Source organism: Pygoscelis adeliae, unplaced genomic scaffold (genome assembly GCF_000699105.1).
Source record: "Pygoscelis adeliae isolate BGI_AS28 unplaced genomic scaffold, ASM69910v1 Scaffold27, whole genome shotgun sequence".
Lineage (NCBI taxonomy): Eukaryota > Metazoa > Chordata > Aves > Sphenisciformes > Spheniscidae > Pygoscelis > Pygoscelis adeliae.
The window spans coordinates 4,453,464-4,479,460 of NW_008825410.1; the positions used below are offsets into that span (position 1 = coordinate 4,453,464).

At 40.8% G+C, this 25,997-nt stretch overlaps 2 protein-coding genes across 2 annotated transcripts in view; one reads left to right on the plus strand and one right to left on the minus strand.

Annotated features, from left to right (window-relative positions):
• Positions 1 to 1,544, plus strand: part of SRI (sorcin) — a 15,059-nt gene extending 13,515 nt beyond the window's left edge. Inside the window, exon 9 of the mRNA XM_009330593.1 lies at positions 508 to 1,544. Within this exon, the coding sequence (XP_009328868.1) occupies positions 508 to 534 (27 nt within the window). The 3' untranslated portion in view covers positions 535 to 1,544. The remainder of the gene's footprint in view (positions 1 to 507) is intronic.
• A 9,778-nt stretch (positions 1,545 to 11,322) lies between these two features.
• The window catches only part of ADAM22 (ADAM metallopeptidase domain 22), a 123,101-nt gene continuing 108,426 nt past the window's right edge, over positions 11,323 to 25,997 (minus strand). Inside the window, exons 29-30 of the mRNA XM_009330594.1 lie at positions 13,241 to 13,364; positions 11,323 to 11,343 (exon numbers count right to left, since the gene is read on the minus strand). Of these exons, the coding sequence (XP_009328869.1) occupies positions 11,323 to 11,343; positions 13,241 to 13,364 (145 nt within the window). The remainder of the gene's footprint in view (positions 11,344 to 13,240; positions 13,365 to 25,997) is intronic.

Below are 25,997 nucleotides of genomic sequence, written 5' to 3' on the forward strand. Positions count from 1 at the left end.
GAGCACAAAGGTTCTGGGTTGTGTTGAGTATTGTCTCAAAAAGTTTTCACATATTTTATAGAGTTCTGTAAAATGTTGTTGTGCATTTTTGTCTGGACTTCTTACCAGTGTGGTTCAAGAAGATCTAAGAGGCTACGTCACTTTCTGTGACTTTTTTTTCTTCCTTTGTTTTAAAGTTTGGTAGCCATTTTTCCCGGGAAAGGTTGGGGGTGGTGCAGTGGGGATAGACACAAATCACACTCAGTCAGGCTTGTAGGTCTTGGCTTCCTGGCCGCATCTGAAAAGGAGAATACTAGATTCAAGTATTCCTGGGGTTTTTGTTGTTACTATTAAGGAGATGCTTTCTTTTAATTAACTATTAGTTAATTTTCATATTTAGGTTTAAAGCTTTGGTGTTCGTGGACTGAATTTGTTTACAGAAAAGGGTAGTGACAATGAGTATTTTAGGACAAAAAGTGAAAACTTGTTCTCTACCATGTATCTAATAAGTGGTTATTCTTTTTTCAGTTCATACAGTGTGTTATGAGCGTCTAAATCAAAAAGAAGCAAGCCGTGGATGACCATGATTAACATTCCAGTTTGTCTTTCGCTTTGCCAAATCTTCCAATGATGCTGTATCTCAGCATTGGAAATTGCATACTTTATGAAGGTATCGCTTTAACACACTTGCATTTTTTTAGTTTTGACAATGACTATAAACTACTCATGTACTATCGTCTTTAACTTTCAACCTGTGACTATTAAAGATGTTTTTATTTTCATAAACTTGCAATTCACTGTGTAGAACTCAAATTATGCAGATAGTAAGTTTTTCTGTAGTGTGTTTACTTTTTTCCTGTGGTTCACTAAAACCAGTTCCTGGAGTGCAACTTACTTTTTTCTGTCTTAAATAGCATCATCATGTGTATGACATAAGATGATATATATTCTTTTGTCTTTGACAGCATAAGACACATGTACAAACTGAAAGAGCTTTTGGAATGATCATTTTACGTTGGTCTGTTAAAACATCAGTAAGTTTAAGTGGCTTATTTTGACAGCTAGCTGTTTTGAAGATGAAGTCTGTGACACCATGCACTGAGTGCAACACTACCTGTTAGAACTTCAGGGATGCGATAAAACATAGCAGAGAACTCTTCTAGCAGTGTGCTCTTGTATAGGGGGCTTTTGTTCCAGTAACATTCTTGCTCTGTTGTGACACTATATAAAACTTTTAAACATACAAAAACTACAGTGTGTCAGTTTATACATTAACTTTCCCTTCAACAATGAACTTCTAAGCTGCCAGACTTCAGTTACATGTAAATCAGTGTTTCTGTCTCCTCCACTTCAAACCCTACAAGTAGCCTTTCCTGCCTCTATATGCCAACTAACATACAAGGGCCAAACCCCACTTCGAAAAATTCTTGCCAGATTGCTATTTCAGATCACGGCAGTAATTGCCAATGCTGTAAAATTTACATGAAAGCAGATACAGAAAGGCTAGCCTTTTTTGCCTGAGATTTTTTTTCAGGGGAAAAAAAGGTGGGTTTTTTGTTGGGTGGGGGTTTTTGGTTGATTTGGGGGGGGCATTAACTGTATGGAGGTAGTTCAAACTTTTTTCCAATTAAATAAGTGAATGAAATTTCCATTAATTTTGGTGCACACCACAGTGCAAAGAATGCCAGAAGAATGTTAAAAGGAGTATATTTCTTATATTAGTGGTTTAGAGCGCTTTTGGGGAGGAGCCTTCGCACTAAGGCATGGAAGCAAAACTACATGTGCATGTGTATATATAGATACACGAGTACATGTCACTAGACAAACAACAGAAATAATCCTTGGAGCAGAAATCTTGCTTGAAGATACTATTTTATACCCTAGCTTGCTAAGAATACTGTAAAATCTAGGTCTCTAGTTTCTGGGCTATAAGTTCAAAGCTGGCTGGTCTCACCTAAAGAAGCAAGTAGTACTAGTTAAATTCAGAATCCTTTGGATATTGCTTCTAGTTTCATTTCAGAAGCTAGTTCTCTTTCTGCCTATTGTGGTTTAACCTCAGTCGGCAACTGAGTAACACACAGCCGCTCACTCACTCCTCCCACCCCGCCCCGGCCCCGGTGGGATGGGGGAGAGAATTGGAAGAGTAGAAGTGAGAAAACTCGTGGGTTGAGATAAAAACAGTTTAATAATTGAAATAAAATAATACTAACAATAATAATATAATACACAAAGCAAGTGATGCACAATGCAATTGCTCACCACCCGCTGACCAATGCCCAGCCAGACCCCGAGAAGTGGCCCCCCCGGCCAGCTTTCCCCCAGTTTATGTACTGAGCATGGTGTCACATAGTATGGAATGTTTTTTGGACAGTTTGGCTGTGCCCCCTCCCAGCTTCTTGTGCACCTCCAGCCTTCTCAGTCGGTAGAGCATGGGAAGCTGAAAAGTCCTTGACTAGTGTAAGCACTACTTACCAATAACTAAAACATCGGTGTGTTATCAACATTGTTCCCATCCTAAATCCAAAACACAGCACTGTACCAGCTACTAGGAAGGAAATTAACTCTATCCCTGCCGAAACCAGGACACTGCCCTCAAAAATCAATTTTAAAGGCATAGACATGATTATGCTTCCACATTTTGATAATTGTACACTGTCCTGTTGCACACAAAGTTGGGAAACAGACATGGAATGCTACAGAAAGCATTTCTAACACGACCCAAGTCCATAAAGATTTGTCTGACTGAAGTAGCCAACATCAGTTCTGCTGTAGTTCAAAACTTCGACAGCTGATGAAGTTAGTAACCTGAGTATGAAGCAAAGGCTGTTCTTCCTGTAGGGTTTTGATTAGACTATTTTGCATAAATACAATATTCATCCTTATACTCTTAATTTGACCCCAAAAAAGGATGAGACATCTTTACCAAAATGCACATTGCCCACATTTCTCTCATACTTCTGTTAATTGTGTTTCTGGTCTTGTACTGGGTTTGGCTGAGATGGAATTAATTTTCTATACAGCAGCCCGTAGGGTGCTGTGGTGTAGATTTGTGACTAAACAGCATTGATAACACACTAGTGTTTTAGCTGTTGCTGAGCAGTGCTTGCACTGCATCAAGGTTTTCTGTGTTTCTCACTCTGCGACCCCGGTGAGTAGGCTGAGGGTGGGCACGAGGCTGGGAGGGAACGCAGCGGGGACAGCTGACCCGAATGGACCAAAGGGATATTCCATGCCACGTAACGTCATGCTCAGCAGTAAACCTCCGGCGGGGTGGATAAGTCTCTCCAAAGTAGCTGTTGCTTGGGGACTGGCTGGGCATTGGTCTGCTGGTGGGAGCTGGTGAGTGATTGCCTTTGTGTGGCTTTTTTTTTCCCCCCACTTTTTTCCCGTCACTTACTAAGCTGTTTTACCTTGATCTGCAATTCTTTTTTGCTTTTCCTCTTCCAATTCTCCACCTGCCACAAGCCTGAAACTACTAATGAAAGAAAACATCAGGCAATAATGAGTGTAACGTTCTTGCAGATAAGTGTAACTTACTAAATGATTCGAGGCCCCCCAGAAGTTCCACACTCCTATACAGGTATGAAGTTATGCAATAAATCATGAGAATTATTGATGAAACAATATGTGGGAGTAAAATTGTGCCTACAAATAAAAGCTTGGCTTGAGAAATGTGTTCAGCTTATTTTGCATACTTGGGTTGGTTTTTTTTTGGGGGGGGTGTCTTTTTTGTTTTTTTAATGAGAGGCATAACAGGTGTCTGGAGCAATGAAAGAAGAGGACCAGTAACAAACTCGCTAAGTCTTTCTCAGTTTATTTCCCCAGGCCGAATTACTATTTTGGCACCAGCCAGCTACTGGGCAGTGAAATGCTGCAAGAACAACAGTGTGAACCAATAGGGTTTTCTTCAGGGATCTTCTCATCAGAGAAAACTGGAAAATAAATTGCTCCAAAACCAGGAACAAGTTCTAGCTTACCCAAGAAAGAATTGCTTTTTGTTCTCCATAAGCATTTCAAAAATCCATGGTATTCACAGGGTCTGATAGGATAAATCATGGTTCATGTTCAGACGTAAACTAAGATAATAAATATTGTTGCTAAGGAGTGACTACAGAATTTGCTGTCATCTAGCTAAAAAGAAGCCACCTGAAACCTATGTGAAAATTGCTTCCCCATTAAGAGTAGATTCAGTGGGCAATTTGAACATGCAAGTTAACCTGCTTTAGAGAAACAGTTATCTGTAATTCAGAATTAAGGGTGTCTCTTTCCCAAAACACATACTGGGAAGGACGCTTGTGTGATACTAAGTGGGTGATCGGTCTTGACCTTTGTGCAAACAATTGGGCATAGTTTAGAATGTAGATCATTTTTCTAGGTTGCCCTCAGACGTGCAAACCTAAGGAACGGTAAGTTTAGATTTGCCCTGAGAACAGTAGGACCCTAAGACAAAGACTGGGAAGCTCACAGGATCATTTTCAACCCTGGAATTTGAAAAATAACATCCGTATTCTATTAAAAATAGCATCTGTATTCTGTTATTAGCCATTAGCCTTTTTTTCCCCATGTATTAACTGAAACTTTATTTCCGAGACCTGTAAAACAGGAAGTGCTAAATATCAGGACTTACGAGAACAAAATACACACAACAGTCTGTCATTGAAAGTCACTTTACTGATGTTACAATATGTTAGTAACATTGAAAACCACAGGCATTTGTATTAAATACTCTTGTAGAAGTGGGTACTGTAATGCTGTTAATAAAAGTGAGCAGGAATTTAGAACCCCAAATTACAATGATTTGATTCTATAAAAAGCAACATTTTGTTTAGCTACATGAAAGCCAGATTCATTCACTTCAACAGCCCAATGCCTGTAATGTTTATGACAAAAATACCACACTCAAAGCTAGAAGTTGTAAATCGCAATGCTTCATTTTGGTGTTTGTCAAAATCTTATGTTTCTATTACATCAGGTATGATCTTTAAAGGATTTTTAACTAGCAAAGACAACAATATGGTGTAGATTGGTTGTTTTTGCTAATACTAGCCAGTGGTGAAACATGATTCTCCTTGCCTCTCTAAATGTTTTACCAATAGGGGCTAGTATGAGTGTAAAATAGATAGCTTTTTTTTTTTACAGCAATGCCCAAGATAAACATAAGCACAAAATGAAGCTGCCAGAGCCAATTGATATATACCGCCCCAAAAGCTTTGCTGAAAGAACTGGTCATACTGTAACTAGTGTTTTCTCCAGCGGATTAAAAATTATGTAATGCTTTGCTATTCTGAAAAAAATATTTTGCATTTATGCAACGATAAAAATAAGTACTGTATTCTATATAAAACACTACCTATTGTAATATATCTTTACCCTTAAGAAAAGAAAAATCAGGTTATATATTCACAGTTTGAATATGTTCTGGACTGTATTTCCAAGCATAAAATATGCAGTCTCTACACAGGCAGTGAGCAGGAGTCCTTGTACCAATAATCAAAATAAATCAGCATTTACTGTTATACAGAGCCTTGCAATATTGCATGATTAGCTGCTAGCACCACTATACTTACAAGGTCAGTCAGGCCTATATACAGAATTTCTAATGTGGTTGTAAAAATAGACTCTCCATGCTAAAGTTAGAATATAGAAGGTCTTAAGGCCTCATGTTAAGATTTTTTTTTTTTAACTGAAACTTTATTTTTTTTATTCAGAGGAATACAGAAACAGAAAAAAAATAGCTTGTTGCTTTGACATTTTATGCTCTAGTAATTAAAAATAGTGTAAGACACCTATACTTCTCCCTTAGAGAATGTGTTTCTTTTTAACTGCTCTGCGCTTACTTTCCCCGATCTTCCTCATCTCATTCTGAGTTATATTGCAATTACGGCCTGCCTGCGTAGCAGAGGTTGTTAAACAGTTTAAAGCTGGCGTAGCTAAAGTGATTTTGAAACTGGTGTAGATTGGATTTTAGAGAACTAAAACCACCAGACCCGGCCAGGTGAGCCGATTTTGAAGTCTGGTACAAAGTTTCTCAAGTGTGAGCAGCCAACGACATTTCTGTGTTCTGAACTTACTTTTACTGCTTGTTTTAGCTACTTGGCTGCAATAACGTATTTATATTGACTGTTGCAGTGCTTCTCTAAATAGTTGCAGAAAACTTCTGGAACGACAAGATACCACCTTCTGGGTGTACGAGCTACTGTTTCCAAAGCTTTAGTCTACATCAGCATCCATACTTGAGGCACCAGAAATGTTTTTCGTAAGCTGACTTGGAAAATACTCGGGTCAAAGGCGTTTTTTAGTGTAGATGATAGGAGGTATTACTTAAGTTCCCGTTGAAATCACACTTAAGAGTTCTATCTGTGTTGCAACTATGTCTACAGACTCAGTTTCAGTGTTCCCTTTTTTCCTGCTCTATTAGGATAATAGTTATGTGCACACAGAAACGTTACCCCACCATGCAGTCATGGGATGACAATCTGTACGTGTGCAGTTTACTCATATTTGTCTTCAGGAAATCTGATCAAAGTCAAATCCCATATTGCTGATGTCTCATATGGTTTGGAAGCCATGCAAATAGTGGGTCATCAGCTCAGCAGTCTGATGGATAATCCATTCTGGACAAAAAAATGGCTTCAGAGGAGACCAGAATGCTCAAGCTCTTTAAAAATTAGGTAAAAAACCTCACACTGTGGTTGGTAACAGTGGCCCAAACAGTCTGTTAATGATACAGATACTTAAGTAACTTAGAGAAAGACATGGATGATCTTCAGACTTGGAGCAAGAGAAACAGGACACAGCACAACTTCTAGGTTCACGGACTCGGTGATTAAAAAGGCTTAGCCTTCAACAATGCTAGAGGGTGAGAAAGACGCAGGATGGCTGAGCCGTCAAATGGTTTTACCAGTGCAAATTGCACACGAGACGTGGGGCACCATCACCTACACTATAGCAAGAGCAAAAGATGTATTAACAGCACTGGAAAAACCTTATCCAGGACATTGCGTGGAAAGGCACCTTAGCAGCTTTTCGATCTTAGCCAACCAACACAAGAGGCTATTAGTGGATGTAATTATCATTCATGGAAATGCTTTTCAGTAGGGGCAGAAAGGGGACGGAAGAGAAGAGAACAGGAGCTTGCTGAGTTTTACGCTGGAGTTTGGCAAGTTTGCTTATAACAGCTAGGTATGGGATTCGATGACAGAGCAAGTCCTAAGAGCTAAGCCGTTATCCCATAGGATTACGGAGTCTCATCGTTGTTTCACGTTACATCCTATCCTATTCATTAAGCAATGAAAGAACTGCAAATTTGGCCAGAATTTGTAGTATGTGCATGCCTGTAATAGTGTATGCACCTGTTCTTAGCCCTGGTTTTGAACACAGTTATCACAGTGATGTTGACAAGACCGCTCAGTTCATTTAAAACCGGCAACAGGGATTCAGGTAAGAGGACTTCAGTACACCAGCTAGTGACACAATTTCTTTCTGATTTTAATTCAGGCTATAACCCAAAGATCCATTTGTTCATTAGCACAACCAAAATTATCTAATGAGTACATCAGCTTAGCAGGTTCAACAGCTCATAAATCAGGAACAAAACTCTTTAAGTCATTTGGAAGCAGCTATCTTCAAAGGCAAGTCACACTCCAAATCAGGTAACTGGCAAGTAGTGACTTAAGTTCACAACTTATGCAGAGAGAGGCTGCATAAAATGAACAACCTCTTTAAAACTACTTATTTAAATACAACAAAATTTTATGTAAATTGTCAATCGATCGCAACCATTTCTGGTAAACTGCCTGAGTATATTCACCAAAAATCTGTAGTATGGATTACTGAAGTTCTTATGTCAACAAATTCAGAATTAGCGGGTAAATTTTTACTTGTTAAACTGTGGAATCATTGTGCAGCAGTATTATTTGGATACGATCTCTATCTTCCAGTTAGTCATATTAATTTTATTTTAAATTATACAAGAGTCTTCTCCCACATGTTGAAATACATAACCCCCATCCTGCAGGTCCTATGCTCATACGGACAATTACTTGTAATGTATTCAGAAGAGCTGATAACCTCCCCACTTCAACAGGCATCTACAGCATAGCTGGCAATAACTAGTTCATTTATTAAAATAAAATTAAAAACAAAATAAAAGCATGAGTCTCAATGAGTCAAAATGACTGAGCTATCCTATTGACAATACAAGTACTCTATTTTAGACTGGATGAGGTATTATGTGGCAATTTATATTGCTATTGCCAGTGTAACTAAATACAGTTGATAAAAATATTTGCAATCTTCATGGTTATTAATCTGGCAGCCTTCCAACACACTACATTTTAGAAGTAGGAAACCACAGAATGTAAGCAAACAACTTCTCTCTTTGACCTCCACTGGCTTTGGAGGCTCACACAGCCCTACTAGTTCAGGTTTCATGTAATGACAAGGTCTCCAAGTTACCAACCTGATGCAAAATTCTCTGCAGAAGAATTTTGCAAAAACCCAGGTCCCATGATGTTCCCACTCTAGACCATCAAAGTGAAAGTCAGTATTTATTTACAGTAAACTTAGTGCTCATAACTAGACTTCCAGTCACTACGTATCTCCAAATGTGAAAGTGACTGTTAAAAGTTACACTACACACATAACTGTATCATCATATGCTACAAATGAATTATACCAAAACAAGAGAGAAGTTGAAAGTACATACTACATTGAAAATACAGTCAGGAGAGCCATTTGTTTGCAAAACAAGAAGCTATGAACATTACACAAAGAGCCAGTATGTTACACCCAGTTCAGTCTGCCAAATCTTGCTGCTTCTCGATAAGGCAAAATGGAAAGGAAGAGTAAACAGTGGTAAACATAAAATATGCACATAACTCTAACAGGATTATTCAGAATTACATGCCAGTTTGTATCCAAACAAAATACCATGAAAGGCACATGATGAACAGTCCAATTACTAAAGACAAGATACTAGCATGTGAGGGAAAAACAGCTTCCAGGCGACAGAGTAACACAGAGGCTATTGGGTTAGCATAATGTCCTAATGCGGGTGAACTCCTTGAAGGTCCTGCTCAAAGTCCAGTGAAATCAATAAAAGGCCTATTGATTTCAAGTGATTATGGCTCAGGCCCTAATTTCACGAGCTATAGGCCACCAACTATCTTTAATCCAGTTACCTACACTCAAAGTAAATCTTTGCAAAAAAATATTCTTCAGTGCTGACAGATATTTACTCTTCACAAAAGTGCAGAATCTTTTCCTAAAGCAATTACAAGTGACTGACTCCTTCCAGGTGGTCTGTCTGCATCCACTTGTACTCACTCATATTTTCTTTCTGCAAAATACTTACCAGAACCTGTCGACTGTGAAGGAAGATCATTGGAACTCCAAGGCCAGTATTTTGTCATAATCCAACACGCAGCCTAATCATAAAATATAGTGTTTCTAAAAATCTTACATACTTTACAGTTGCTGACATCTTTAAACATTTCTTAATTTAATCTTACATATATTTGACTTTATCGAGAGACTTAAAAGTTAAAAAAATATATTAAAAGGCTGCAAGTGTTGGGTTCACTTATTAAAGGAAATACATGAAAGAGGTAGAAGATTCAGAAACACCGTAGATGTTCCCATCATAATAATATCTAATTGATCATACGGCTGTTGGGCAAGGTATTCAACTGCACCGCAGAGAATCAGGTGCTTTATTCTGCAATGGTACTATCTGAAGCTAAGAATTAGTCAATTTTGGAAAGCTGGAGAATTATAAACTGATTTAATATGGCCAAGTTTCTTACTGACTGAAAATTCCCAATCAAAAGACATTTGGTTTACAACAACCTTTAGAAGTCTCAGGTGTTAGAAATGTAACCATCCATTTACACACAGGATTAACATCTCCATGCTAAAGGGTTTGTTCCCCCCCTACCCCCCTCCCCCGTTTTTTTAGGCTAAACTCACTTGTACTCAGTTTAATGCCCAAAAAAATTGTCAAGGGGGCTTCAGGGGCAGCAAGCATAGCATTCAAGCGCATGGTAAAGGCGATTCCAGTAACAAATAAAAATTAAAAGACAGCAATGCAACTGGCCACTTGCCCCGCACTGTTATTATCTAGTGCAGTGAAATCGTTATGCTTCTCATAAGCTACGCCTTGCCATCTAAAACCGTGTCTGGAATGCTCTATCAAAAATACACAGCAACCCTCACCAGAAGGACTTCACATCACCACATCCTGAACTGACTACTTAGAAGTATTCCCAAATGTCCAGTAAGTTTGGACTGCACATTACTTAAAGACTCTGTCTCTGTTGTCTGCCGAATCATTCTTTATTACACCTGTGAGAGGATACACCGGTCATCTCACTGAACAACGGATTTTAGCCGGTTCCTCTTACGATGATGTAAGACAAAGTGCTGCTGTACTGGTTTCTGCAGTCTACCATACAATTGAGATTGTCAAGACAGTATAAGATACTGAAAAGAGTATAGATTTTGGTCAAACACCAGTTTCTGAGAGACACGGTTTTACAGTACTGTACTTTCTGTATTTCCAAAGTTGTCTGCTCGTAATATTAGAAAATCTGAAGTGTGATGATGTTAGTCATGACTGTTTCTTTAGGCATTTGGCAAAATACACTTATGTATAACAGCTATTTTTGACATTATCAAATGTTTACATATATACAATCTGTATACTGAGATTATAAACACGTAAGGTAAAAAAAAAAGATATAATCCTTGTTTGTTTGACGTTTGTGTCAAATAGTTGCCTTTCAAAGCTTGAAATCCTGTCACAAAAAAATCCTATATTTCTTACTCCTGCATGCTAATTTCTACTACAGTATGTTGTTTATCCCTTACATGTGGAAAGTAAAGAACACAAGGTTCATGCATACAGCGTACAAGTTTACATCGGCTGGGCTCTCCAGGAGGCGCATTCCTAGTTCCACTCTGGTCTGACTCAGGACTGCACTAAACCAGAGAAAAAACTCTCTTACATGGAACTGGCAAACAGACTGCAGTTGGGATTCTAGGTAAGTGTATCTGTCATCATGCGGAACAGCCTTGTCACGTCCGGGCTAATTATCCCCTGTTAATTGTTATGATTTTGGTTGTTCATCAAATCCATAAAATACTAGTCAACAAAAAAGAAAGAAAGAAAAGACTGTTTTTTTGCCTTCCAGATGAGAGGAGGTTCTCACTGTGATCACGGGCATCTCTGTTGATCTTTCGAATTGTCTGAAGAGCAGATGAATGTGCAAGAACTCAGTGATGCTGAGTTTCTATAAAATTCGAAGTAAACAGTTCTGATGTCACCCCAGGAAAACCGTGCAGCTAAATGGACGTCTCCCATAGCTGGAGAGGGGGAAAAGGAACACAAGAGACACGCTGAACACCAACATAAAACAGGCTGTTATCCAAACAGTGTGAGGAGCTTGTTTGAGGAACTGCATCTACGTCACTTGGGTCACCAAGGCTACGCTCTCGGTCTCCTCCCAGCCTCTGGTGGGTATCTGTTCAGACCACAAAGTCAGCAGTCTCAAGCATTTCAGCATGACTTGCAGTCGGCATAGTAAATAGCCACGGCTGGGAGTGCAGAGAGTATGAAGGAAAAATGTCAGCGTAGCATCAACTTTGTATTAGACAGCTTTTACCTTACAGTTACGCTAACTAATATTTGTGTAATTTCCCTCTCTCTTCTGCCTAACTCTGCTCAGGGCAGCACGAATTTCTGCCATGGGTTTGAGCTGGTGCCGAGGCAGCTCCAGGGCTGAGAAACATCAGCGCAGCCCTTTCTCCAAGCTGCCTGGGAGACCCTGTGCTGCCCCTCACACAACTTTCTGCCCTGAGCAGGACGTAGGCGTAGCAGCATGCAGGTGCCCTCAGCAGCACTCCACTCCTTTTTTTCTTGGAAAGAAGAAAGGACAGAGAGCAGAGATGGGAATCTCATCTGCATCAGGAACAAGAACTAAAGCTATTACAAGTGAAACTCCTGAAGTAAATTTCAGAGGTTTTTTGCTTATTCAAATATCTGCTATGTCTGAATTGACACAGAAGAAGCAACGGCTAGCGTTGCCTTTCGGCAGCAGCTGGAAATCTCTCCCCATGGAGCAGCATCACCATCCACAGAACGTTCCAGCTGTTCCTGCCCACCCTGGGGGGGTCAGGGTGGGCTCAGGGTACGTGGCAGCAAAGTCACTCCAGGTCTGCAAGGGCTTGATACAAGCCCTCCACATCCTCCTTAACTGCAGCGTAGTTACCTTTCCATAAATCATAGAATCATAGAATCATTAAGGTTGGAAGAGACCTCTAAGATCATCGAGTCCAACCGTCGACCCAACACCACCATGCCCACTAAACCATGTCCCTAAGCACCTCATCTACCCGTCTTTTAAATACCTCCAGGGATGGTGACTCAACCACTTCCCTGGGCAGCCTGTTCCAATGTTTAACTACTCTTTCAGTAAAGAAATTTTTCCTTACATCCAATCTAAACCTCCCCTGGCGCAACTTGAGGCCATTTCCTCTCGTCCTTTCGCCAGTTACTTGGGAGAAGAGACCGACACCCACCTCTCTACAACCTCCTTTCGGGTAGTTGTAGAGAGCAATGAGGTCTCCCCTCAGCCTCCTTTTCTCCAGGCTAAACAACCCCAGCTCCCTCAGCCGCTCCTCATAAGACTTGTTCTCCAGACCCCTCACCAGCCTTGTTGCCCTTCTCTGGACACGCTCCAACACCTCGACGTCCTTCTTGTAGTGAGGGGCCCAAAACTGAACACAGGATTCGAGGTGCGGCCTCACCAGTGCCGAGTACAGGGGCACAATCACTTCCCTAAAAAAAAGCTGGAAAGCAGCTATCCCCCAGCCCGAATTAGAGTTGCTGGCTGCATCAGCCCCCTGGAACGGGTAAGGGAGGAGAGCCAGATGCGCTGCCTGCTCCAGGGCTTCATGCCCTCTGCAGTCCCAAGGCTGCCCCAGGCACGCTCCCAGCTTAAAATAAGACAACTAGTGAAATCTGGGTTTCAGGGCAGGTTTAAGAGCAACCTGAGCGGATATCTGTAAACACAGCCACCAAGGCTGCCCTAATGGCTGCCAGAGGCTCAGCCTTCAGCAGCTGCTGGAGTTAAGGGTACGAAGGAAATGCCACTGCTGCTCTCACTCTTAGTCAAAGATGGTGATCTGCCACGCCTTCCTTTTGAAAAACTAGCAGTAAATCAAGTCACTGACGAAATGCACAGAGAAGAGAGACATGTACCCTGGCACTTTGCCTGTTGGCTTTTTTCTCCTCGTCAGGAAGTGGCGGCATCGGGTAAGGGTATTTTCTGCTGGAAGCAATAGATCCAGTGGACGAAGATGGAGACTTTGCAGGAGACAGTGTCCTGAGATTTTGAAACACACAAAATAAATGTGATGTCTTCAGGTCCTAGCACTGCAACAGCAACTGCCATTACTCTGAAGCTTGGTTCAGAACCAAGTATAGAGCTTATTATTATTAGCTCAATATCAGGGGAATAAAGTTGTTTGATCAGTAATCTAATAATTTCATGATATGAATAAAGGTATTTATAGCTTTCAGGAACACTGGAAGAAAAAATTAAATCTCCTACTTCTTATTAGAATTGTACTGCATAACAAAAACAATTTCTTAAACTGTTTTATATGGTACTGTAATTAATCATTATAAAATCAACAAAGCAAATCTGCAATTGAATAAATACAGGACTAAAAGATAGATGTGGCATTATGAAGCCTAAACAGAAACAGTGGTTGTATAAATACAAGCTGAACAATGTCTTCTGCCAGTGACTAAATTGGCACTTATCAGTGTCTTTACGTGTATCTTACACATCTCCTATATTGATACAAACATAGCAAATAAATCTATTATTTTATAACACATTAATTTACACAAATGCATGCACTTGGAGGCCAAACTGTTAGTTGTGAAGTAACAAAGGCATATACAAAGTGCTAATAACAAATTATTAGACATGCAAGCATCATACAGTGCATATTGTTCCAGCCAAAGAAAGAGTCTGATGAGAATATACAAAAATGGACTGATTAGTCAATGGCAATCAGCATTTCTGTACAAGGTGAGTAGAGTAAGCAGGAGCAAGTAAATGTTTGTATCACATGAAAGGCATTCTTTTCATGTCAATAAGGCAGCAGCACATTATTGACTGAAATTTTATACCCAAGAAAAACTCTTATGCTTCTGTTTTCAGATTCTGCAATTTTCCCACTTGAGAGGTTCCTATCAGGCTCTACATCTGGGCAGAATAAAAGGGAAAAAAAACCTCAAAGTAGAAAAATTGAGCTACCCTGGCCTTCTTGTTCTGTTTTGCAGACTGAGGGCATTTTTCAAAGGAGGCCTCCCACTAGTGCAGGCACATCACCCAGACCCTCCCTAAGCACTGCTGCCTACTATCTTCCGAACTTAACATGTCCCTGAAGATGGAAGGTTTCCCTCGGTTTCTACAGATAGGTCTTCCAAGCCCCTCAAACACAGCAGGGGGCTGCGTGTTGTGCAGCTGTAGACCCCAGTGATGAGCACCATCGCTGACACCAAGGAGCCACAGGAACCACCCCTGGCAGACAGCCCCACGTACCTGGCTCTGGGATTTGCAGGATCAGGTCCTTTCAGCTAGAGAGGATTACAGACAAGGCAGGGACTCTTTTGTGTCTGGAGTTGTCTTGTATCTCTATTATCTAAGTGAAATTCATTTACCTTTAAATAATTATTCTTTTATTTCAGACTACTGTATCATTTTGTTGTGTCTGTAGCTCCCTACAACAGCACAGCCTCTTGTCTCCCATACAAACAATGATTGATGGTAGCCACGAGCAACAAGGTATCAATGGAAATTATATGGTGACAGGTCTCCAGTCTGGCTCACCATGCTCTAATGCCTCATGCTGTAGCCTCTAAGTTCAACAGCCCTTAAAAGGTTTAGGTTGCTACAATTGTCCAAACACTGAAGAGTACATCTTCAGCACATGCACTTTGATCACCCATTAAGATGAACTGGACATACATGAATGTTTTCAGGAAGAAAATTTTAAACAGCTACTGCAGTATAAAACAAAGTGTTCATATGTCCAGCATCACAGATCTGGGCACCAAACTGCACATGCAACAAAACAGGTGGGTTGTTTTTTTTTTTAAATCCAGGGAAAGGTTCTCAACAGTGCCCTGCTGTTCACTACCCATACAAGTCCTCTCATCTGTGCCCACACTTGGACTGATAAAGATCACTAATAAACTATTAGTGGATCTAGAATAAAAAAAATAAGGAGAAGAGGAAGGGGGGAAGGTAAAGAAAGCAGATTTTACGTATTATTAGTAATCCAATTATTCACAAATTTTGCCCCACAGCTGCAGGAGGATTTAAAATCTTCAGGTTTAAATTTATTACAATGCACCTGGAGATTAGAAGCAAGGAACTGGGGGGTGTTAGATCTGACTTGACAAGCCCTATCAGAAAGCTGTTTATATAGGTACCACAGCCAGGAGGTGGCACACAGAATGAAGGCATCTCCCATCCCTTGCACCACTACCAGGCACAACATCATCTTCTGCACACCACAGGCTCTTCCCACGGGTTATTTTAGGCACCATAAGAGAAGGCCATGGTGAGAGGGCAAACCATGGCCAATATACCTGTCCATCAGCCTGAGTAGGTGATCCTGAAGGAGCAATAACCCCTCCAAGGATGGGGCATCTTGAACATTTTCCCTGCACAGCAGGTCCTCTGACCAGGATCCCTAGCTGAGCCTGTAGCCAGATAGCTTTGCACCACAACTCAAACACAATGCTGCCTTTTCAAAAGATTTTGAAGCCCAGACCTCCAGTGTAGCTGCCTACATTTCTTACTTCTCAATCCCACTTCGCCTTGCCAGCTCACCTATGGTTTGCACGCCTAACTGATGTGCACATTGCTGCTCACCTGTACGTGCAAAGCTACAGCCAAATACATCTAGAATGCAGTTGCACACTTAAAAGAAATGACCTTGCCCTCCCCTCACAGGCCCTCGCCCCTTATTTCTGCTACACAAGTTACGTGCTGGTTTTTGCCATCTACCGAGACTGTAAAAATGTATCACTACTAAGTGTATGCTCACAGAGCTTAGAATGCATCTTGTGTGATAGGCATAGTTGTTTGAGGTGGTTTTGATCACTTTTCAGGTTCTGCGCTGCAATTGTGTATGTGCTGTGTATCCCAGATTTACATGTACTTTAAATGAGAAAGAGCCAGACATGACCTTTCTCATTTACAGGATGGAAGAAAGACAGCATTCAGGGACACTGGCGGGTAATGCTGGGGTTAAAGGTAGGCAAAACTTTGCAGTTCGGTCAAGGGTGGGATCCATTTAGCTTTCACTGGGGTTTCAGTTCTCCTGCTATCACATCCATTAGCTTTCATGCCAAATCTTGTTTCCAGCTGAAACTTATACAAAAACCTAGGAAAGCAGACTGGGTTGCAGACTGCATTCTGCCCTGTACATGCCGTGACAGTTTCAGAGGTTTTACCACCAACCCCAAATAAAGCCATGCACCTCAACACACTGCAAAAATTCTCATTTCTGACCAAAAGCAAGATGTAGTGGCCATTTCATGTCCATCTTTCTGTCCTGGAAGCTGAAACTAAGAGTGTGGGGAGACCATGCTGGGATTCACAACAAAATGCTGTGGCAGCAGGACGGCATCTGCATGCGCTCTCCTGCAGCCAGGCGCCTGCCTGATCTGCCTTCTTGTCACCTAAACAAGGAGAGTGTTGGCCCACGAGAGACGGTGGGAAATGTGTCAGCTGGCCACACAACTAAACATCTTGTGACTTCGGGTGTCATTTTAGCTGAACTCAAGGCAGGTGGCCCTGACAGATCTGAACTGTTCATAAGCTGTGCCTGATTCTGTTTTGTAGACTGAAATAATTTAATGAAATTCACTTAACATTCAACCTGGCAGAAGCGTTTCAAGCCCCAATGTAGATACTATCAGCCTAACCTGACCTTTGCTGCCGTAGGCTCAGCTCTTTGTAGGACAACATCAGCCTAAATTATCCTACATTAGGAAGTTGGGATCTTCTAAAAACACTGATGTGGCTAAACATTTTAACATTTTAAATGCAGTTCCTTTTAAAAACCACAGATGTGCACACGTTTCCTCAGAAGGTGCAGCAGCAGAGGGGAGGCTCGGCTCGTGGGGGGCTGCAGAAAAGGCAAAGGCTATGGCTTGAGCCATCCACTTTAAGCACTGCACAGCAATGCCCCAGAAGCAGGCACTCACATGCTTTAATGAACTCTTTTGCCTAACTCTTGAAATGAAATCCTCATCCTACTGACATCAATAGGCATTTTTTTCATTGGCTGCCAACAAGGACAATACTTTACTTTGGTTGTAATGGGGAAAACTTTTTTTTTTCTTTAAGCACAGACTAAAGCTGCCTCACCGAGAGCAGGGAGCTAATGGCTGGTCACGGCTCTGGCCTCAGCTGGATGCTCACAGAGGAAGGCAATGGACCTCACAGAGCAGCAGAGCCAACTCTGGCTAATGATCCTTCTTCTCAGGAGGAACTGAGAAGAAATCGAGGAAGAAAGCAAGAACACTAAAGCACAGAAAAAAATAGGAGGGAAATGGATAGCCTGTTGTCTCTTGCCCTCCATGCTCCTTGCCAATGCCCTTCTGATATGGGATGGCCATTTTCCCTCTGGGTATGCATCCTGGGTCACCATCTAAAAAAACTGTTTTCTTTGTGAACTATTTTTATACTTAAACAACTCCCATAGAATCTAAGTTACTGTAAATATTTGCATTAAATCAAATGTAGGCAGCTCAGTGCTTCAGAAGGTGCCTTCTAGTCTTTTTTGTCTATAATTATCTACAGAAATGCCACATTTTGCGATTCTGACAGTTTATTTTCTGATATCATCATGGTTCCTGAGCCTTTCAAGATTCAGTGAGGATTTTGATTGACCATATTTCATAAGGTCAGTCTGTGCAGTAGCCACTGTAATTGGCAATAACAAAAATAAGTAGTAGCATCACACTGGTAAAACAGCGTGCCTTGCAGCAAACCTGAATTCAGGGAAAGATTTCCTGCCTGGGTTTATTGCTGGGGTTATGTGGCTATGGCCTGGCACGTAAAATTAAAATCTAGCCTAGACTTTGAGCAGTAAAATGAGATTTTTCTTTACAGATCTTATTTTCTTACAGAAGGGAATCCCACAGCTGGGAGCTTTCTGGCACCAGAGACACCAGCTACTATTATTATCACTAATAAAAAGTAATTATATAGAAATACCCATTAGACTTGTAGACTAGGGGGAAAAAAAAAAAACAAACTTGGACACCAGGTGTCAGAGAGACAAATTTTGATTTAAGCTAATAGAGAAAGTCTTTGTGACTACTAATATCTCTATTTTTTTGAAAATCTGCAGTGTTCCTAGGAATTGTGGGAAATGGTTTTGTCTTTCTTCCTGATTCTGCTTCAACTCTACATGCAACAGCACCAGTCATCAACACATTATTCCTAAAACTATAGGGAGACGAGCAAAACAGCAGTGTTACTTTCAGGACGTCTTTAAAAGAAAAGAGAAATCAAAGATGATGATTAGCAACAAAAATACTACTCAGCTAATTATCTGGTGTAAATGTCATCCTGGGCTATGATTCCTAAAATATACTATCAGCTGGTCAGTCTGACTTTAGCCTGACTTTCTGGTTTCCTAAATAAGATTTGTTTTGTTCATGGATCACTTCACAGGCTCAAAACTCAGCCACATGATGTCTAGACACACGGTTCTTAGGAACAGTGTTTTCCAGTCCGTAACAGATTAAACAAAATTGCACCTGAGTTTTGGGGAGAAACTGTTCAGTTCAACCTTTCATAAGCCCATGGCAACGCATCCCGGGAGAAGATTTGATCCTTTGCCTTCCATAATGTGCCTGCAGAATACTTCCCCATGGTTACCTCAATTAATTAGGACATAGAGGTTTCCAAATTTATTCTCTTTTCTCTCTCATTTCTAAAGCTGCTGCTGCAGGCAGTCATTAGTAAGCTTCTATGCTGTAAAATTTTTATGTTATGTTTCATCTCTGCTGATATACAGCCCTTAAAACTCACATGGATGAGCTTAATCCTCATCTACATGCAAAAAATGCTTGGTTTATCTCAAATACAATTAGAAATGTGACTCATTCAGTGCAACAGTTGAAAACCCTCGGCGCAGGGTATGCTCCCATCAATTTAATCTAGTTACTAAATCAAGAGATACCAATATTAAAAGATGAAAACCAAATTAAGAGTATCCCCACAGGAATTTAAACCTGTTCAACTAAACCATTTAAAGTAACATACTTTAAACTAGTGCTATCTTCATATTCCATCTTGTCTTTGTTTATTGCGACCACAGGGCTTCTGATACAAACACCCTAAAAGACAGCTACGGGGTTAGATTATGGTGAGTGACTGATGGCCTTGCCTGAACAACGAAGGTCCAGAGGGTGCTTTTAGGAAAAGGTTTGCTAATAAAAACACACCTCATTTCTAGTGTGAGTTTGCCTAATTTCACCTTCCAGCGACTTTTGGTCATTATCAGTCTCAGTCTGCTAGTCTAAAGGACTTCCCACGAAGGTTTTGCTCCATATGCAGCTATATGGATTTTATGATCAGGTAAGCATTTAGCTGCTCCATTAAACTGAACAGCTTGAGGCCCCGCAGCCCCTTCTAAGGTTTCTCAGGCCTTAATTCTCCCCAGTTCTTGAACATGCTTGTTGAACTGTGGATACCAGAACTGGACCCTGTATCCCAATGCTAAAACCAGCAATGGCAAAACTACCGGATTCACAATACACCCTGCCTGAAACCCAAGCACCAACACCGAGACATGGCTGGCAAAATCACAACATCCTCCCCTAAGCCTTGGATTCTTGTGTCAGGGATTTTTACTCCTCGATCAGGACTGGCAGGCTTAAATTTACCTCATTTGTCCTATTTGTTCATTGGAGAACCTTTCTGCAACTTACTCTGTGATTTAAGAGCTCCTGAAAGCAAACACAAATGGTCTAAAACAGTGACAATTTTATGTTCTTTTAAGACTTTGGGGCAGTTCTAAAAATGACTAAATTCCCACTCTGCCATTTAATATCTGCCAGTGCTACTATTGGAATAGAAGCGTTTCATTAGCATCTCGTGATACAACTTCACGTTTTTTTCCCAAATACACACTGGATGTATTTAGTGCGTGTTTCTGCCCTTTTGCACTATTATTAGTTCTACTAATGTAGCAAAATTATTGTTAAGATTCTATTTACTCGTTCTTACCATCCTTCACTGTTTTGGCTAAAGATTTTGCTTCGTATTCTTTTTCTTTGTGTTTCTGTAATTCTTGTTTCAGCTTAAATTTTGATATGTCAACTTACAGCTTCATCAGTTTCTTTCATGTTTTATATTATTTGTCATAAATTGTCTTCCATTCTCTCCTATGCTAGCTGATTTCTTCAGCTTCTCTCTCAGCTGTGGAATTGTCTCTTTTGGGAACCTACTAAAATGTTCTCAGTCTCCTGATTCATGTACAACAGGGAGGCCAGCCTCATGCATGCTTCTTCTCTTTAACTTGGAATGTATCAAATAATACACACTTTCCCCTCTCAAAAACAAGTGGTATTTTTGGTTGAACCCTACACTCACTTGTAACAGATTCATTAGTGGTTTGATAAATACAGCACAGAGTATATTCTCATACATTTAATTTTCCAATTACAATATATTAATTATTTCATTGTATGTTGATGGTAAAATACCACTACTTTTTATTCTTTTTTCATTTAAATTTTAGTATGCACTATATAAGACAGTGGGTAGAGTCAATGTGTTATGAAACCACCTGCTTCAGTAAATTACGTTCTATTTAAGTTAATACTACTTTATTAGTGATAAATATGTCTCATGCCCATAAAACACTACTTGGCATAAAATGATGAGAAAGCTACTACAAGCTATAGATGATGGTGGGAACGCATGCACTACACACACCCTTTTCAGTGGCTTCATTAAAACATTCAGAAAAAGAATTGTAAATTGCACATGAAGCCGAAAACAGACATCAAAATGCAGCAAAAGAAGAGGGGCCCTTTGCACCTACAGTAACTTGTATTGATTTATACAAGGTAGGAGTCCCAAGATATTTGTATATGCTGGAACAGCTCTTAAAAATTATATAGAATTAATTTACAAAATACCTAAAGTATGGTCCTTCAGTGTTTTTATTCACATCTTCTACCCACTTAGCTACATTATATTCTCTTTTGAACCATGGGTTTAAATACCTGCAGAAAGCAATGGAAGGAACAGAGAAAGCAGAAGAACAAGAATAGAAAATCTGAGAACACACAGCACAAGCTTAGCAAGGATGTCTTCATCCCCAAAATGCAAGTGAATATGGCAAATAAATCAGTATGAATGTTGGGTGAGGACTAGGCAACGTGTACAACTGCATGAGAAAATCTGACCTACAACAAGACTCATATGTTTGATTAATCTGGAAACTCTTTGGGATACACCATTCATTTAATGTCTTAAAGGTAAAATTCACTCCTGTGCAGAGGGCCAGCATTAAGCTCATGGTTTGAACTCCTGTCATGATCTCAGAATAAGGATGAAGGGGCATTTTGGCTCCAATCCTGCAGTTTGCTTGCTGAAGACACACGTTTGCACTCACCTAGAATAAATTGCAAGATAATAGCTTAATGAGCACAGAAACTTGGGCTTGGCCCTTTCTACAGGAGTGAATTTCGGCCCCAGTGTGTTAAAAGGCTTGAATTGTTTGCCACTACAGTGGCAATTTTTACACTTATGTGCAAATAACACTCTGATTTTTCAATGATCATTTAATTTGGTAGGACCACAAGAAGCTTTAATGGATGTGGGCTGCAGAGTTATCTCACATTTTACAGAAGCAATCTCGATACCAAAACCACACATTTTAGGAAAAAAGTCTGAGCTGCATACTCATATTAGTTACATGAAAACTATGAAATAAAGATGGTGTTTAATTATCTGACAGTAATACTACCAGGGAAGAATTTTTCTTTTTTTGTAACTGGTTTCTCTTAGCCCCCAAGAATAAGATTAGCGAATTCCACCCCTTCTGTCATGTTAAAAAAGAAGGGCAATGTAGAAACAGGAGTCTGCCTGGTCCAATTTAAAGTCTGTTCTTGTTGTATAAGAATAGCAACAGTTTAACGATTATTTGTGATCACCAGCTTTATATAATAGAGACTAGCACACTCTGAAATAGGAAACAGGGAAAAAAGGAAAGAAAATTCCTCTTTAAGTTATTTTTGATATTTCTGGGCCAGTTCTCACCATCCTTGTTTATGAGAGTGACTCCAATGACCTCACACATGGGAACAGGTCTCGCAAGGGATTGCTCAGATGAGTAAAGGTTGGGCCAGATCATGTCATTCAACCCCCACCATATTTCAGACCACATTGATGACAAAAGCGGCAGCACTTTTTCGACTTCTTTTGCTCCTTTTTTGCTCTGGAACTTCTCCTCCCCGCCCCGCGCAAGCACAGCCACAGCTCTCAGAAAGTACTCGCCCTCAGCCACAAGTGCTTCTAAGTAGCTTCCTCAGCTCGCTTATTTATCAGGAATCAGGAGTGCTTTATGCTTTCCAGCTTGGCCTCTTAGAGAAAGAAAAAGTCAAAAGTGATAGCGCAGCAACAGATGAACCGCAAGTGAAGCAACAGGCTGATGCCAGCATCACCAAGAACTAATAAACTTCTGCTCTAGCTTTAATTGTAGGTGCGACTACACATTTTCTTGTACTTGCTGCAGTACTTTTGACTTGCTTTTTTCATTTGAAAGGGTCTTTTGGTAACCATGAAACACTCCCAATCTGGCTTCCTGTATTAGAAAACAAAGTGTAACGTGGTATCAAGCATGCAGTTGTTGCACAACCGTGTTGCAGGGTTTCCTGGGTCTGGTTGTATTACAGACCGTCGTTCACCACCTCAATTCATCTGTTACAGAAAGGTTAAACTCGAGTTACAGCAGACCACTACGCGATACCATTAGAAAGCTCTCGGGTTGATCTTTCTGGCCACATGTTCGTTAGCGATGGCCAGAATCCATATTTTCTTTGAGTGAGAAATTCCGCTTTAAAACACAGGTGTCCTTACATGTAAGCCTATAGCTAGACCAACGGCTCGATTTGGCTTGTAGCGCAACATGCAACAAGGCAAAAGACCTGGGCTCAAGAGTACTCGTACTCCTCAGGCTGGCGAGGAGGAAGGTTAGCTAGCGCTGCATCAGCAGGAGCACCTCCAAGCAGTCACAGTGTTTTGCCACAGTGAAACTATTGTATACTGAGGGAAGGGACTTTTCATGGGATAAAATGGCAGCCCAAAACGCAGGGGCAGGTGAGACTGACCTGTGATCCCGACTCCCTGTTTGGGGGTGGTCAGAACCCCCTGGGCTTATGCCTTGGGCCGGGATTTGGTGGGCGAGAGAAAGCCCAGGCTCAGATGCATGGGTTACCCTGCTGCAAAAAGACAATATATAACAGAAAGTCTAAGCCAAAGATGTTCGTATCAGTTATAACAATGAGGAAGACAAACACTTACAGGAAAAGCAGTGCAAATTAACAAAGGTCAGAATCACTATTTGGCAAAACGCATGTTTCCTGGGACCTGTTTTAACACAAGCTCCCAATTAAACTGTCAGCTTATTCAGAAAACTCTCATTATCATTCCTGGATAACTCTAATTGATTTTAATAGAAAACTTGTTTTATCAGGCCATTTCATCAACCCCGTTTGTGAAAAAGCTGCAGAAACATTTGGCCTGTTGGCATTCCTTCTGGGTGAACTGAACCATCTGCCTTTAGTAAACAACACAAATGTTGTTTTAAAACATCTAGAAACAATTAAAAATGTCCCAAAAGAGCTTTAGGAGTCTCCATAGAGCTATACCCTTAGCAGAAGCCTTGTTCATGGATCTGTTAGGTACAAGGGGTCACACAAAGGCGTGAGCAGCACATTTTTCAGGAACTGTCCCATGTCCTGTCAGTGCTGCTCGTGAGGGCTGCAGAGCTCAAACCTTGCTCAGTGGTTAAGAAATTTTGCTTAAATGATTAATGGCACAAGTCTCTATCTGGTGCTTGGCTGTATACAAAAAAAACCCTTGTGCATAGTATGTGCAGTTACTGCAGATCGATGCATATGTCAAATACTTTTGTAGGCAACTGTACTAGTGTGCACCTGCTTAAAAAAAAATTGAATTCTGCACAAGGTATGACACAAATGAACCCAATTTTCTAGCGGTTAACTACACTGTCTCTACTAGTAACAGGAGACCAATAGTATTACCCCTTTTCTTCCATCTCAACAATTATGCTTCATAGGACTCCCAAGGGCCACACAGGTGGACTTTCTAAATGCCATCCACCATTTCAGAACAGGTTTCAATATTCTTCTGTATTTCCCAGAGAAGGTAAGAAGGTAAATTTGTCTGGGAAAAGCCTCCATGTATTCTGAGGCATCCTCAAAGCAGCTGGCATTGCTTTTTGTTTTCCTAAATGAGTAAATGCTGCCCACAATTGGATCATTCTCAGTCAATTTTCTCTGCTCACAAAGGAAGTTCTCTCTCTAACCGGAGCCACTGTGCATCCTCGGCAATTCTCTCCATTCCCCACTGAATTGGCACAGCATGTGGATCATTCAGTGGGAGCTCTATCTCCAAGTGGTGACAGGCTTGCCAAGAAGACTTGGATAAGCCATGCGGTCCCGTTCAATCCAGGATAGACCCCATCAGGAGAAAGAGCATTTTCCTGCCCAGCAGGTCTCTCCCAGGACCACACAAGCTGCGCTTCATCCCTAACAGGCTGCTGCACAGCCCTTGGGAAGTACAAGCCTCCCCTCTCTAGCACCGGGGCTGCTGCTAGATCGAGAGACCATAACAAGCAGCAAGAAGGAAAACAGAAAATTGGGTGGAAATTCAGGGGCACCTTTAAAAGAGAAAAAAAATTACAGGGAAAAAGATTTCCAACTCACACTCTCCCTGTCTACCCACTTATTTAGTACTCCAAAGTTCTCAGAGCAAATGTATAATACACCAGCTGAGCAGCACAGAGGAAAAAATACGCTCATCGGGGTTTTTTGCTTTTACTGAAAACAATACTCTTCCCATGCAGTTACATTCACTCTAGGCTAAAAAGAGCTGATCTGGTTTCATTTTTTATGGACCAATTCAGCCCCAGTGTACACCTCTGCTGAATGACAGAATAATGCCATCATTAATTTAAACTTTTTTTTTTTAACAAATTTTGTTTAAGAAATACAATTGGAAAATGAAGGTAAGCACAGGACAAGTTTCTAAAGAAGAATGTGCAATCTCATTTGTATTCTTGGCAGTTTGGTCAGACTAATTTTGCTTTTATCAAACTGTCTCATGCAAAGCAAAAAGAAAATGAGCAAAATAATGTTCCAGTAGGAGTTTATCAGCACGAAGACCAAGATTACAGGGGCACTTGACAGATAAACTCCTCCAAGGGAGCTGGGGCTAAAATTTCTGGTTCCATGTTGCCATTTTGACCATGCAATGTTATAATTGCAATGTGCATCAAACTATTATTTCTGTAACTTGTAACAGAGGGTCTTCTCTATGAACCTTTCTGAGCCTACTCACCTCAAGACAGTGCACTGCAGGTGGAAGAAAAGTTTCAGAACGAACTCAAAATCCCCAAACCGAAGAAAGCAGGGCCCAGAGAGGAGTTAGCATTATTAGTTTCCAACAGGGTTGGTGTTAAGCCCATTTGCCCACACAGGTGCAAAGTTAGTACTAATGACACAGGGAAAGGGCACTGTCATCACCACTATGGTCAAAGAAGGGGTCATTTCCGTGGTGTAAGTACTGTAAGAGCAGGCCAGTGCTTGACAAGCCCAGAGATTATGTTTCCAGCCATTCACCATTCATTCACGAAAGGAGCCTGAACCAGCAGGCTTA